A 13,032-nucleotide genomic window follows, 5' to 3' on the forward strand; every position below is an offset into this window, starting at 1 on the left:
AAAAAAAAAAAAAAAAAATACAGCACCCTCTCTGCTTCTGTTCATTTCTCCAGTCACAATATACTTACTGCAAAGCAGAAGAGTTAAGAGGCCAAGAATGGGATCTTCCCAAGACTTTAAATGCTTAACTAGTCAATCCGCGTGACTAATAATTCATAGTAACCAAAGGAAGGAGACTGTAAGTCTTTAGTTTCCTCTACTAATCAGATTCAACTCTTAACAGTCTCAATGAAGAGCTATCTAAAGAAATTTTATTCCATTTCTTTCCCTTAGTTAGTGGAAGTAGGAGACACCTTCTTGTAGCTTTTTAAAAATATGTATCTCATCCAGATACCCTTTTAAAAATCCTAAATTATATACTCAGAGAAATGACCAACACCCACATAATATTTCTACCAAAACACTATTTATGACCACTCCTGCCACACCCATTGCCCTGGAATAGAGCCAATGTCTAGTCATCCGTCAGGAAGAACTTGGTATTTTCAGAGAGTAGCCAGGAAGCCACCTGCCTCTCGGCAAGTCTCCCCTCTCTTCGGCCCAACCAACCAAGTACAAGGAAGGCTAAGAGCGTGGGCAGTGAGGGTGACAAATTTAAGAGGGCACTAAAAAAACTCAATATAAATTACTTTAATTATTATTTTAATATTTTAATGTAATATTTTTTATTTTAGTATTTTAATGTAATATTTTTAAAAAATCAAAGTTAATTCAAAGAATCCACGGTGAACAAAGTACCAAATTTTTAAATAGACAGGCTCAGTATGGTTGATTTTTCCTTTTGCCTCAGGCTCCAAAGGTGGCTTTTCATAGCACTGTTGCTGATCTCGTCTTTATTTAAAATGTTATTTAGTATGTTGTTCATCATGGATTCCTTCAATTTTAATCTTCTTAAAACAGTACATTAACATAAAACTCATCTTGATTGCAGGGCTTTTCGGTGCCCCCTTAAATTCTACACCTGAGGCGAGGGCTCGCTCGCCTTACCCTGGTCGCAGTCCTGCCATCCATTCCCATGCCCCAGCTGTGGGCGTTCACAGTCTCCTCTGGCAACAGCTTTTTTGCACAGGGAACCAGGAAAAGGTCTCCTCCTCTTCCTGCTCTGCCAGTGAGCATTCCAGGGATCACACTGCTCCCCACCAGCCCTCACGTCCACTTCTGGGAAGGGCTGGCTTCACCACAGTGGCAATGTGGCATCCGCCCAAAGCAGGATGCCAGGTGGCAGATGACAGACTTAAGAGGCAGGCAGAGAGGAAGACCAACAGAGAACAAGCACGCTGTTTGACAAGCAGCCAGCGCCATGGCAAGCCCAGGAGGAGTATATGTACGTACATTGTGTAAAAGGTACAGACACTTGCACGTGATCTATCGTATGTTAACTGCATAAGAGTAGATGATAATTACAATAACAATAATTAGTAGCGTAACAGTGCCTACCTGAAAGGTGTTTACAGAATTGTTAAAGGCATAAAAGTAATACAAATAAAACAATTCAAAAACCACAAACTAGAGTGGCAAATAGGATCGCCTTCAAGTCCTCTCATGCAAAGACAATACGTGACAGGTACAATCAGTGGATCGAAAGCCTCAACGAATAGCTGCTTCTGTGGGTCCCCTCTAAAATATCTTCAAGCAGATTGCCCAAGTACTGATAGAAATCTCATCATGTCACTCTCCAGCTTAAAATGGTTCCTCTAGTAGCTCCTTGTTGTTTTCAAAGCAACTTCGACCACGTAGTTTAGCACACAAGCCTCACTGGCCCCATCTCCTGCTGTCTGGCACTGGAACCTCTTACTCCAGCTTGAGTCATATCAAACTGCGGACACGGTGCCGTGCTATGTATGGCCAGAAACCACTGAGGAGGGTCCATGTGCGCTTGCAAATGTATGCCCTATACCAGCTTATTTGACAAAAGAGCGTGAGACTGAGGATGGGATACAAGCATACAGGCAGTGATCATATGAGGCAAGAGAATAAGAACCACAACAGCGTTCATTACAAACATTATTTTATTTTTAATGTTTTGCTCAGACCCTCTCAAGTTCTCCAACTAGGACAGGACACAACAAAGCACAAGAAAATTCAGGTGCTGGGACTTCCCTGGTGGTCCATGGTTAAGAATCTGCCTTCCAATGCAGGGGATGCGGGTTTGATCCCCGGTCAGGGAACTAAGATCCCACATGCCGCAAGGCAACCAAGCCTGCGTGCTCTAGAGCCTGCGCACCGCAACGGAGAGCCTGGGTGCCGCAACCAAGACCCGATGCAGCCAAATAAATAAATAAACAAACAAAAATCTCAGGTGCTAAACCATGCCTTAAATAGCAAAGCCTCTTTCACACTTTCTAATAAACACTGTTTTGCAAATCTACTTATGGGGGAAGATGCAGTATCTGACTACTAATAATGCTTTACGCGTAACTGCCCAATTCCAGAAAGAATCTAAGAGGATTCTGATATTAATCAAGAATTTAGTTGAGCTACCAGGGAATATAAGAATCTCAGAAAAGGGCGTTCTGGGGTTGTCCACAGTTAGCTTCGGGACCTCCAAGATGACCTTGGGATTTTATCCTCAGTCTAAGAAAGCTGGTAATTGCACGTTCTGCTTTTTTCATATTAGCCTGTAGGTGGCAGCAAATTATCAACATTAAAATTTAAAGGCGAGGTTTGTTTTAAGATCATCGACTAGGGAAAAAACTGGAAAATTGGGCTTCCCTGGTGGCGCAGTGGTTGGGAGTCCGCCTGCCGATGCAGGGGACACGAGTTCGTGCCCCGGTCTGGGAGGATCCCACGTGCCGCGGAGCGGCTGGGCCCGTGAGCCATGGCCGTTGGGCCTGCGCGTCCGGAGCCTGTGCTCTGCAATGGGAGAGGCCGCGGCGGTGGGAGGCCCGCGTAACGCCAAAAAAAAAAAAAAAAAAAAAAAAAAAAAAAAAAAAAAAAAAAAAAAAAAAAAAAAAAAAAAAAAAAAAAAAAAAAAAACTGGAAAATTAAGGACATGAAGGAAGAACAGAAACATAGATTTCGAAATCACCTGCAAAACCTAACAGTCATGACTTAGGAAAATTATTAATAACCATAGCCGCCACCACAAAGTGCATTCTATTTATATCCAAATCTGAGCTAAGTGGTCCCAATACATTACATCATTTACTTGCAACACTTCTGTGAGACAAGGATCACCATCACCATTTACAGATGAGGAAACTGAAGCTTACAGAGGTTAAGCGACTTGCCCATGGTAACATACCTGAATACATGGTGGAGTTAGGACTCTGAACATGCATATTTTTATGTGAAAATAAAATTTCAAATCATTCATTGTACACAGCACAAATAAAGACAAGAGTAGGGGGCTGAAGGTCAGACTTGGGAGATACCTAAAGGCAATAACAAATAAGACTGTAAAAAATGGTAGAGTAGGTCAAAAGCAGTCTTTTAATCATTTCCAACCATATAGTTTCCTCAAACCTTGTTATATGTTTCTAGGTATTATCCCATAACCTATCTGTTCAGTAAGAGTAGAGTATTTATTGCAGAGGTAGAATCTGGCATGCTGGAAAAAAGATATTAATTTCTCATTTATAACATGAAAGTTGGGACATGGAAATGTATATCAGTATAGATTACTGATAACTAATGAGAACCTACTGTATAGCCCAGGGAACTCTATCTACTCAGTGCTCTGTGGTGACCTAAATGGGAAGGATATTCAAAACATATATATGTATACGTATAGCTGATTCACTTTGCTGTACAGTAGAAATCAACACAACATTGTAAAGCAACTATATCCCAATAAACTTTTTTTTTAAATATAGATTACTGAAAACTACAAATAATTCAAAAATTCTTATTTGATCATTAATTTTAATGTTCCTCCTCAGAGTCTGACAGAAATCTATTTTTAAAAGAGAAGAGGGAGAAAATATGGCATATTTATTGAGATCTAATATACCAGCCATCGTGAGGGGAGACACATTTACATATTATCTAAAAAAAAAAAAAAAAAGGCAAGAATCTTACAACCAACACCCAATGAGCGAAGCGGTATTTGCAGTATTTACTTCCATTAGGAAACTGAGGTTCTCTGAGGTTCAGTGATGTGCCCAGAGTCACAGAAATTAAACACAGGTCTTTCTGACTCTAAACTCTTACTCCTTCATGTACACTTTTCGTAGAGAAATTCCAAAGAGCAGGGGGAACAAACAGCAGGCCAGAAGGGAAGCTGGAACAGAGGGCTTTTTGTTCCCTGAAAGTGTGAGAACACACAGGGTGCCTGGCTTGAAAGTCACAGATACCATTATCGAGCCCAAGTGACTGCAAATCAGTGATAATTCGTTCCATCGGGTTACTAACATTTTAGCCACTTGCTTAATTCTTCTTCTAGCTGTGCAAACAGATTGCCAGCCTGTCTTCAGTTGCATGCGTGGGATCCCCCTGAAAAGTTGCATCTGGGGAGGAGAGGCTGAAGCCCACGGACAGAAGTGTTGGTTGCCCAGGTCGGAGACGCACTGCCAAGGGAGCGATGGGGATGAACCAGGAGAACGGTGCCCCTTCAGTCCTGAGACACAATTTTTTCTTCTACATTTTACATCTTTGAACTGGAGATCATTGTACAGCCAGCCAGCTAGGCAGTCCTTGTGGCATCGCTGCTTGTCAACTGTAGCTGTGCCTCAAAATGTGCAGAATGGGTGTCAGTGGCTTAAAAAAAATCACAGACCTCTCTTCTAAGAAAGGCTGTATCACAGGCGTTTTGTGAGAGCAAGATAAATAAAACAGACATGGAGTATTTCTAACTGAAAGGGAATTCAGATAAGTCAGGCGATGCACGTGAAAATGTTTCAGGAAAACGTGAACTGAGCTGACTTTAATAAGTATGCACGGGGGCTTCCCTGGTGGCGCAGTGGTTGAGAGTCCGCCTGCCGATGCAAGGGACACGGGTTCGTGCCCCGGTCCGGGAAGATTCCACGTGCCGCGGAGCGGCTGGGCCCGTGAGCCATGGCCGCTGAGCCTGCGCGTCCGGAGCCTGCGCTCCGCAACGGGAGAGGCCACAACAGTGAGAGGACCGCGTACCGCAAAAAAAATAAATTAAAAAAAAAGGCAATAATCCCACCTAGCTCTCTTTTTATAAGAATATTTTAAAGGACCATGAAATCAAGGGTGGGCACATACTCAGTGTTCGATAAGGATTTGCTGTTTCACCTTCCTGGGTCCTACAAGTCGTCCTGGCGATTTCCTCTCTCCTCGTCCACGATGCTTGATTCACAAGGCTCACTTCCTCAATTCCCATCACTCTCTAACTCCTCCCTCAGCATCTGCCCCTCCTCCGCCCCTTCAACTAAGGACAGTCCTCCGTCATGATCTCATTTGACATCTCTAGGTAGCGCAGACTGAACCTCACTCTTAAGTCTCCGGTGCTGATACCTCCCACTGTCCTCCCTGCATTTTTTCCTACCTCTCTGAGATGTGCCTCCATCTCCCTCTCCCAAGGAGTCCACTTCACCCTCCACCACCAATCCCACTACCCCTGCCTTAGTCAAGGCTCTTCCCATGTTTTGCTTAGATTCTTGCCCGCAAAGCTCCTTGATGGTCTGTGTCCCCTCCAATCCATTCACCGCCCTGCCACCAGAGTGATCTTTCTAAAACATGACTCTGACCACGGCACTCCTTGCCATACGTCCTCGTATGGCTGCCCACCTCCTAGTAAAGCTCACTGCTCTTGACAAATCTGGAGCCCACCTATTCCATCTCCTGCTACTGTCCTCACGCCCACACCCGCCCCCGTGCACTCACTGCACCTTCCAAACTGCAGTTCCTCTGCAAACATGTTATTTGACGGGTTTATTTTTTTTTAAGGAACGTATTAAGAAGTAAGTTAAGATAAGCTGCCTCCCTTACTTATTTTCCCCATCTGATTTTTTTATTATGGTAAAATATATAACATACCATTTGCCATCTTAACCATTTTTAAGCATGAAGGTCAGCGGCATTAATTACATTCACGATGTCGTACAACCACCTTCACCCTCTCTTTCCACATCATGCTCTCCTTTCTGTCTCTGCACATGTTATTTTCTCTTCCTGAAACCCTCTCCTTATTTCCAAGTCCCATTCATTTCAATAAACCAGTAGGAAAAGTCTCCTGCTCTTGGAGGAAATTCTCCAGACCTGGTGACCCGGGCTGCTCTGGGCCTAATATCCCTCCGTATATTGCCTACTGTACTTAGAACACAGCCGGCTGGGCAGTATTTGACCTTAGCACTGCGCTCCGAACACGTAGCTTCGGCCCCGCACAGTATCTGGCGCAGAGTGTCTGGCACACAGGAGATACTCAGCAATACTCTCTGAATAAATGAATTGGAGGAAGGCACCCCGTGGAGTCAGAGGGAGAGACAGGAACCCCGTCTCCCATCCTGGTCTACCTTGCCCCTCTTTTTATTTTATGTATTTCATTCTCACTTCACTGCTTTCACCTCAAAAGGTTTACCTATTTAAAACAGACGTAAAATGTCACTTTTCTGAAGCAATACAACTCTGTCTCATACATAATCTAATAGATTGTTACCATTTGGAGCAGGGCACCTACCTTCATGTTACACAGAAGGTGCGTACACAGCAAAAGCTCTGTGGTTGAATAGGCGGGGCGCTAATGGTCTCAGAGCAGGAAGAATATAACATCAGCCACACCTCCAAGAACATTCAGTTAGGAGGGAAGAAGGTGCCACAAGAGAAGTGTAAGGTATCAGCTATTGAAGTCTGAATGTTAACACTGTCTACCCAAGAGAGAATTTGTAAGAGGATAATCAAGGCCTAGAAGCTTCTCTGGAAAGTAAAACTGTATACACCTCTCTTACACAGTCTTCAAAGAGGCAACGATGGCTTTAAGACAAGAGGAGGAATTAAGAAACCTCAGTCTCTGGGGTTGTTTTCTTTAAGCACATCCAAGAAGAAATATGCAGCCCCTTTTTGTAACCTAGAGATACCAAAAACAAATATATATATATATATATATAAACATATAGTCCAAAACATCTTTAGTGGTCATATCCACAAAGATCACAAGATAAAAATTTTTCCCCTTAAAAGTCTGTGCTTGGGGCTCCAACTTTCTGTGCCTTATTCTTTGTTTCCAGATGTAACAAAATCCAGAAGAGGGGGAGGAATACTTGGAGGTCCTCACACCAAAGTGGTTATCCTTAAGAGACCCTAAAAGCAAAGGATCCACTTAAGATGAGGCTTCCCAACTGTGACATGGTGGACATTTAGAGCAGGACAGTTCTTGGCAGGGGCTATCCCATGCAGCGTCCCATGGGGCATCCCAGGCATCCACCCACTCAGTGCCTGCAGCATCCCCTCCTGCACCCAGTGGTAGCAACCAAATCGTCTTGAAATCTCCTCCAGATGTGGCCAAATGCCCACAGGGGGGCAAAAGTGCCCCACTGACTTTGGGCAAGGGAGCCTCTGACACCTGCTATTTGACATTGATTATTTTCAGAAGAAAGAGATTCCGGAGCACGGGCTGTGAAACCTTGATACTCCTTAAGGCTGTGATTTTCCCATATTTGCTCATGGTGAGAACAGTAAAACCTTAAGAGAGAAAAATGAGTGGAGTAATTGTCGTGGAGACAGCAAGCAACAAGAAAGCTGAGGAAACTCGAGTCACTCCACAGGGGGAAAGACCCAGGAACCCAGGAGATGAACTGGGCAGTGACAGGGTCATCAAAGAGGAGATTCCTGCAAGCCGGGGAGGGAAGGCAGACAGCACCGATGCAAAACGGGGAAGACAGCTCTCTGGCCAGACGGGCCACCGTGCTCCTGGTACTCAACTCTGAAAACAGGGCCCGACACAGCAGTCAACTTCCTGCCCAAGAAAAAAGGTCACCCTCCCTGAACTTCACTTCCCAGGAAGAGTGGAGGAGGAAGAAAAGACAGCAAAGGGACAACATATTCGTATTTTCAAATGTTTCATGCGCCTCTCCAAATTTTTTTTTTTTTTGGATCTGCAATATATTGTAAAGATGAATAACTAATTATGGTTAATATAGAAAGAGAATTTTAAAGTCCTAATTAACACAAGTGTGTAAGACACATAATGAAGAACACATTCTTTGTTAATGAGGAAAGAATTTATATCAAGGCTTTATTTCCCAACACACTTGCCGGAGTTCCAAGAGTTAGAACCAATCCCACAGCATGCAGTTTTCACCATACCAAGAATCTTTAAAATTTGTAGCCAGAATCATATTGATAAAACCGGTTAACCTCTCTCCAGATATTCTTAAACTGACCCTTGAATCTCTTTCATCTTAAAAAAAAAAAAAAAAGAGAGAGAGGAAAAAAAATCTTTAGCCAATTATTTCAGAGCCATCTGTCCCCACAGCCCCAATCAAGCGTAAAACTGGAAAAACTGGGGCACTCCATGAAAGGGGGTCATGAAAGGTCAGCCATGGAGGAATTTGGGGATCCCCAACGGGGAAGTCACTCCACCCTCAAATTTCCTCTGTAGGAATAAGAAGGTTCTACATCTCTTCAATTCTGCTCAGATTTTTATTTTGTAAACCATATATTTGCTATTTAAGACCTTGACAATCCTGAAAAACTTTCAAGAAGCGATGACTCCTTCCCTAAAAAGAAGAGAGAATGGCACAGAGTAGAAATCAAGAAGGGGTATAAAAGAGAATGAAAAGGACATTTCAGTTCGAGTTTTTCCCGTGTTGTTAGGGTTTCAAATACGACAGCACGAAACTAAAATGTCAGAGTTTTAAATGGCTCCTATTTCCTGAAACCACTAGAAATAACCAAAGGGTTTTTTTTTTTATAAACTGGGGCTGCATCTTTCTGTACGTTAGAAAATCCTTAAGAGAAAGAGCGAGTCTACATAAATAACATTTGGGAAGTTTTCCTTGTAGATGTTCACAGGATGGAAGAGAAAAATGCAGCCAAGGAAACCAGTTGTGAGGCCAATCTGCTGACCGCATGGCCACATGGAAAGTTCAGGTCCAAGCGGCACATGAGGAATCAACAAACTACCCCACTTAAGACCCTTGACCAAAGGAAAGGTTAGGCCTTAAATGATTAACCTGTTGTATGATATCCGTTACCAGACAGGTGGAGATTTCCTGTGATCAAAAAACAAACAAACCAAAGGAAAAAAAAAAACACTCGTTTGAGAACCGAGGGTGAGTATGAGTCCCGACTTAGGCTAAACTTTGTGATTCGGGGACTTAACACCTCTCTTGGCCTCCATGTTCACATCTGTAAAATGAACTGCAGTGTGATTTACGCTTTGCCAGTTTCATTTCATTCATTCATTCATTCACTCATTCATTCAACCAACAATATTTGTTGAACCACAGCTGTCAAGCACCGTTCCAGGTGCTGGGGGAAAAGCAGTGAACAAAAGACTGACACCCCTAATGGAGCTTTGTACTCCAGAATCTGAAATCAGTGTTTTTCAAACTATGCACTGTGAGATCCATTTAGCAGTACCAAATGAGCATTTTTAAAAGAAGAAATGGAATAATATAAAATATCAGAGTACATCACACATAGTAAGGATAAATTCTGTCCCACAGGATTCTGCTTCAGCTACTGACATTTGTATCTATGAGAGTTGTGGATCAAGAAGTATAAGGCATTTCTGAACGTGGGCTGGCTGTACCAAGAGAGTTTTAAAGTCCCTGATAAAAGACCTCTTTTTGTTCCAGGCACTGGCCCTCATCCTGTCCTTCACTCAGATTGCTTCTGAGGAACATTCTACCCACTGATTAAATCTTGTTACCTTCTCATTTGCCCCATGATGGCATTTTGGATAAATATCAAAGAATATGTTTTTCAGATCAGTGTTCCCAGCCTTTCTGAGTATGATTCCTTTTAACATCAGTCCTTTTTGTGCACTACTTGTCTGCTGATTAGGAAAATGCGTAGTGGTCAATAGCCACGTGAGCTTTTAAATGGATTTATAATGTAGGAATCCATTCTAAGCACTCCTATCTAGAAATACAAAGGCTGCACATAAACAGAAGCCAGTACTCATTCCATCTACGCCTCACACTTGATGTTCAAACAGATTTGCAGACTTCCTGTGCCCCGAGTAGTCCTGGGCACAGAGACTGGAGATCCCCACTTTGATTTGCTTATTTTAGAATCACCATGTTCTTACTAGGTGGCTGCTTATGGTGGTTTCTGTTCGTCTTACTGCTCTCTCCACTGTTCCTTTTTTTTTTTAAATTATCACAAACTAATAAATCTCATGAGCACTGGTGGGTACACGAGTTTGTTTTCAGTTTTTGTTGTTCACTTGCTTTTTTTTTTTTTTTTTTTATCATTCTGTGTCTAATCCCATGAGCCCAGACTCTTACAGATTGCTGGTAGGAACTGGGGAGGTAATTGTTCAAAATTTGCCACACTCAACCCTACCCACTGCTTCTGTTTTAACAGTTTTTTTTTTTTTTTTTAATCATTCTGTGTCTAATCCCATGAGCCCAGACTCTTACAGATTGCTGGTAGGAACTGGGGAGGTAATTGTTCAAAATTTGCCACACTCAACCCTACCCACTGCTTCTGTTTTAACAGAAAACATCCAAAGGCAGCAACTACTACAGCTGGGAAAAGTAAAAGGAGGTGGAACAGAGACATAAAAAGACTGAGAGATACCTCAAACGAGCGGCAGAATCCTCCTGGGAATCTCGAAGCCTTGCACACTGATCACCAAGACCTACCTGAGGTCAGGTCACTACGGTCCCAGCTCCCACGGCCAATGTCACTTAGGCTTCACTCTGTCATTGAGCTCCTACTGTGTGTTGCTCTTGAAGCATTTCCTACACATAGGACTGAGAGGTGAGGATGGAGGAGGTCATCCTTTGGGGGCAGGCACCCAGCTGCTGCCTGCCAGTCCCCAACTTCTGGAGATCAACTCTACCCTGTTACTGTCAACAATTTTCCATTCCTGGAAATCCAAACTACACCCCCACAGGTGGCCACGGATTGTGACCAATGGTGAGAGGCATGCTGCTTTAGCGTACGCCCTAAAATACTTACAACCAGGTTTCGTGTTGTGGCCTTGACCATCTTTTTTTCTAAATTACCCACTTTTTAAGCTTAAGAAGAATGAAATGTGACCTACTCTTCATACATTAACTTCTAGGAAAATCTGCTTACTTCTCTGGCAAGTCACAGAGGTCGTTTAACCGTCTCCAAGTGTTGGCTGTAAAATGAGGGGATTGGTCTGGACGTGGCCGAGGCTGCTTCCAGCTTTGTGCTGCCAGTACCGATAAACTGAGCTCTTCCTTGATGGTGGCCCCGGGCCTGCAGAGCAACCTTATAGCAGCACATGGGAAGCAATGACTGCTTCCAAAGGTATAGCAGCTTTGAGTTTTCCTCTTAAAATCTCTCACCTGGATATTTCTGCATGTTGCTCACAGTATTCCAGAACAAAATCCAGGCCCTCCCTTAGCAGAACCTTGAATTTAGTCAGTGTTTCAGATGCTTCAGCCTCATTTTTGCAAAGACAAAATGGGGGGAGGGGGGATCTTCATAAATTACATAGGTGACCAGAAGCGTTCGGATTCCCCCATTTTTGTTATTTATCAGCTCAATGAACTCAAGGTGATCAGAAGACCTCTAACGCCCATACAAATAGTTCTACCTTTAAAATCTACTCAATATTCTGTAATATCCTGTATGGGAAAAGAATGCGCAAAAGAATAGATATATGTATATGTATAACTGAATCACTCTGCTGTACCCCTGAAACTAACACAACATTGTAAATCAACGACACTCCAATACAAGATTAAAAAATAAATAAAATCTAAGTTCCCATTTATTTACATATATTTAAATATATAACATATATTCTAAATATTTAATGAGCCATCTAGCTCTCTGCTTGGAATCTGTAGCAGCTTTACGAACCAGTGGCAACAGAGCAATATCCCGGTACCTTTTTACACTAAGAATTTTAAGGCCCGGCAAATCCCAAGTTGTGTACAGGTTTCATTACAGCAAACTTAACTTCAGAAAACTAGTAGTTACCAAACTTCTGAAGAGTAGGTGATCCTGGTGGGGATGTATTTCCACTAGGAGACAAGTAGAGATAGTTTCTGTTCACTCCTGTGTTAAAATCAAACGGGGACTGGTAGTCCTCGTAAAAATCCATCTCTCTACTGTCCATTCCAGATGAATGCAGAACGCATAGTTCTATCACCGCCTGCTATTCCTCGGTTGAGCGCTGCTCTGCCCGTATTCCCTTGGATCACTGCACTGGGCAACCTCGCGAAAAAAAATCAAGCCCAGGTTTCTGAGAGCTTGGCTTCCTGGCCCAGGTGCAGCCGCCACGCCCTTGGGACAAGAGGGCTGTTTAATAAATGACTTCTCCCCAGCAACCTGAGGAAAGGCTCTAGTCACCACCTGCTGTTCATTTCAGCCAACAACCAACAACCTGGACAGGAAACCAAGCTTGCTGGAGCATTCTTCAGTAAACAAAGGAGGACCCGGTGCCGCAACATGGCCCCGATGTACAAACAGTTCAAGCAAATGTCAGGCACTGGCAGATTGACAAGTAAACCACAATTTATTATTTTTTTAAATCACTCACTCAGCTGACCACAACTACACCAGGGCAGACTTAATCTTCTAGGACAAGGAAGGATTACGAGCTGGTAACCTCCCGCAAATGCCATCTGGGGGCTCCTTTTTTTCCACCCTGGATTAGAGTGGAGTCCTGAGAGCGAAGCTTCCTGGTTAAGCGACCAGCTTTCTGTGTGTGGCTTGGTAGAGAAATAAAGCTCCATTTCCAAGGTGACTTTATCTAAAGCAACGTCTGGCTTTAGCGTAACAAAAATGTCAGTCTGACTTGTCTTCCTCTCCTTTCTTTTCCTTCCCTTCCCTTCCCTTTTCTGCAAAGATGGTGTTTCCGTTTCAAACGAAGAAAAGCCCTGCAGGTGAAGCGCCCAGGTCCCCCTGCCCCTTCCTTGTTAACCAAGGTCAGGCCTGCAGGGGTGGCAATAGCCTGGGTGCAAACACACCCTGCAC

The 13,032-nt window shown here is 43.3% G+C and overlaps 1 protein-coding gene across 4 annotated transcripts in view; it reads right to left on the reverse strand.

Annotated features, from left to right (window-relative positions):
• Positions 1-12,250, reverse strand: part of TPD52 (tumor protein D52) — a 41,242-nt gene extending 28,992 nt beyond the window's left edge. For 3 of the 4 annotated variants that reach the window (XM_007451734.1, XM_007451736.1, XM_007451733.1), the window contains exon 1: positions 12,034-12,172. In XM_007451734.1, the coding sequence (XP_007451796.1) occupies positions 12,034-12,172 (139 nt within the window). Of the gene's footprint in view, positions 1-12,033 lie in introns of all 4 variants that reach the window. The other variant, XM_007451735.1, reaches the window with a different exon arrangement.
• Between the last annotated feature and the right edge of the window lie 782 nt (positions 12,251-13,032).

Source organism: Lipotes vexillifer, unplaced genomic scaffold (assembly GCF_000442215.2).
Source record: "Lipotes vexillifer unplaced genomic scaffold, Lipotes_vexillifer_v1.1 scaffold359, whole genome shotgun sequence".
Lineage (NCBI taxonomy): Eukaryota > Metazoa > Chordata > Mammalia > Artiodactyla > Lipotidae > Lipotes > Lipotes vexillifer.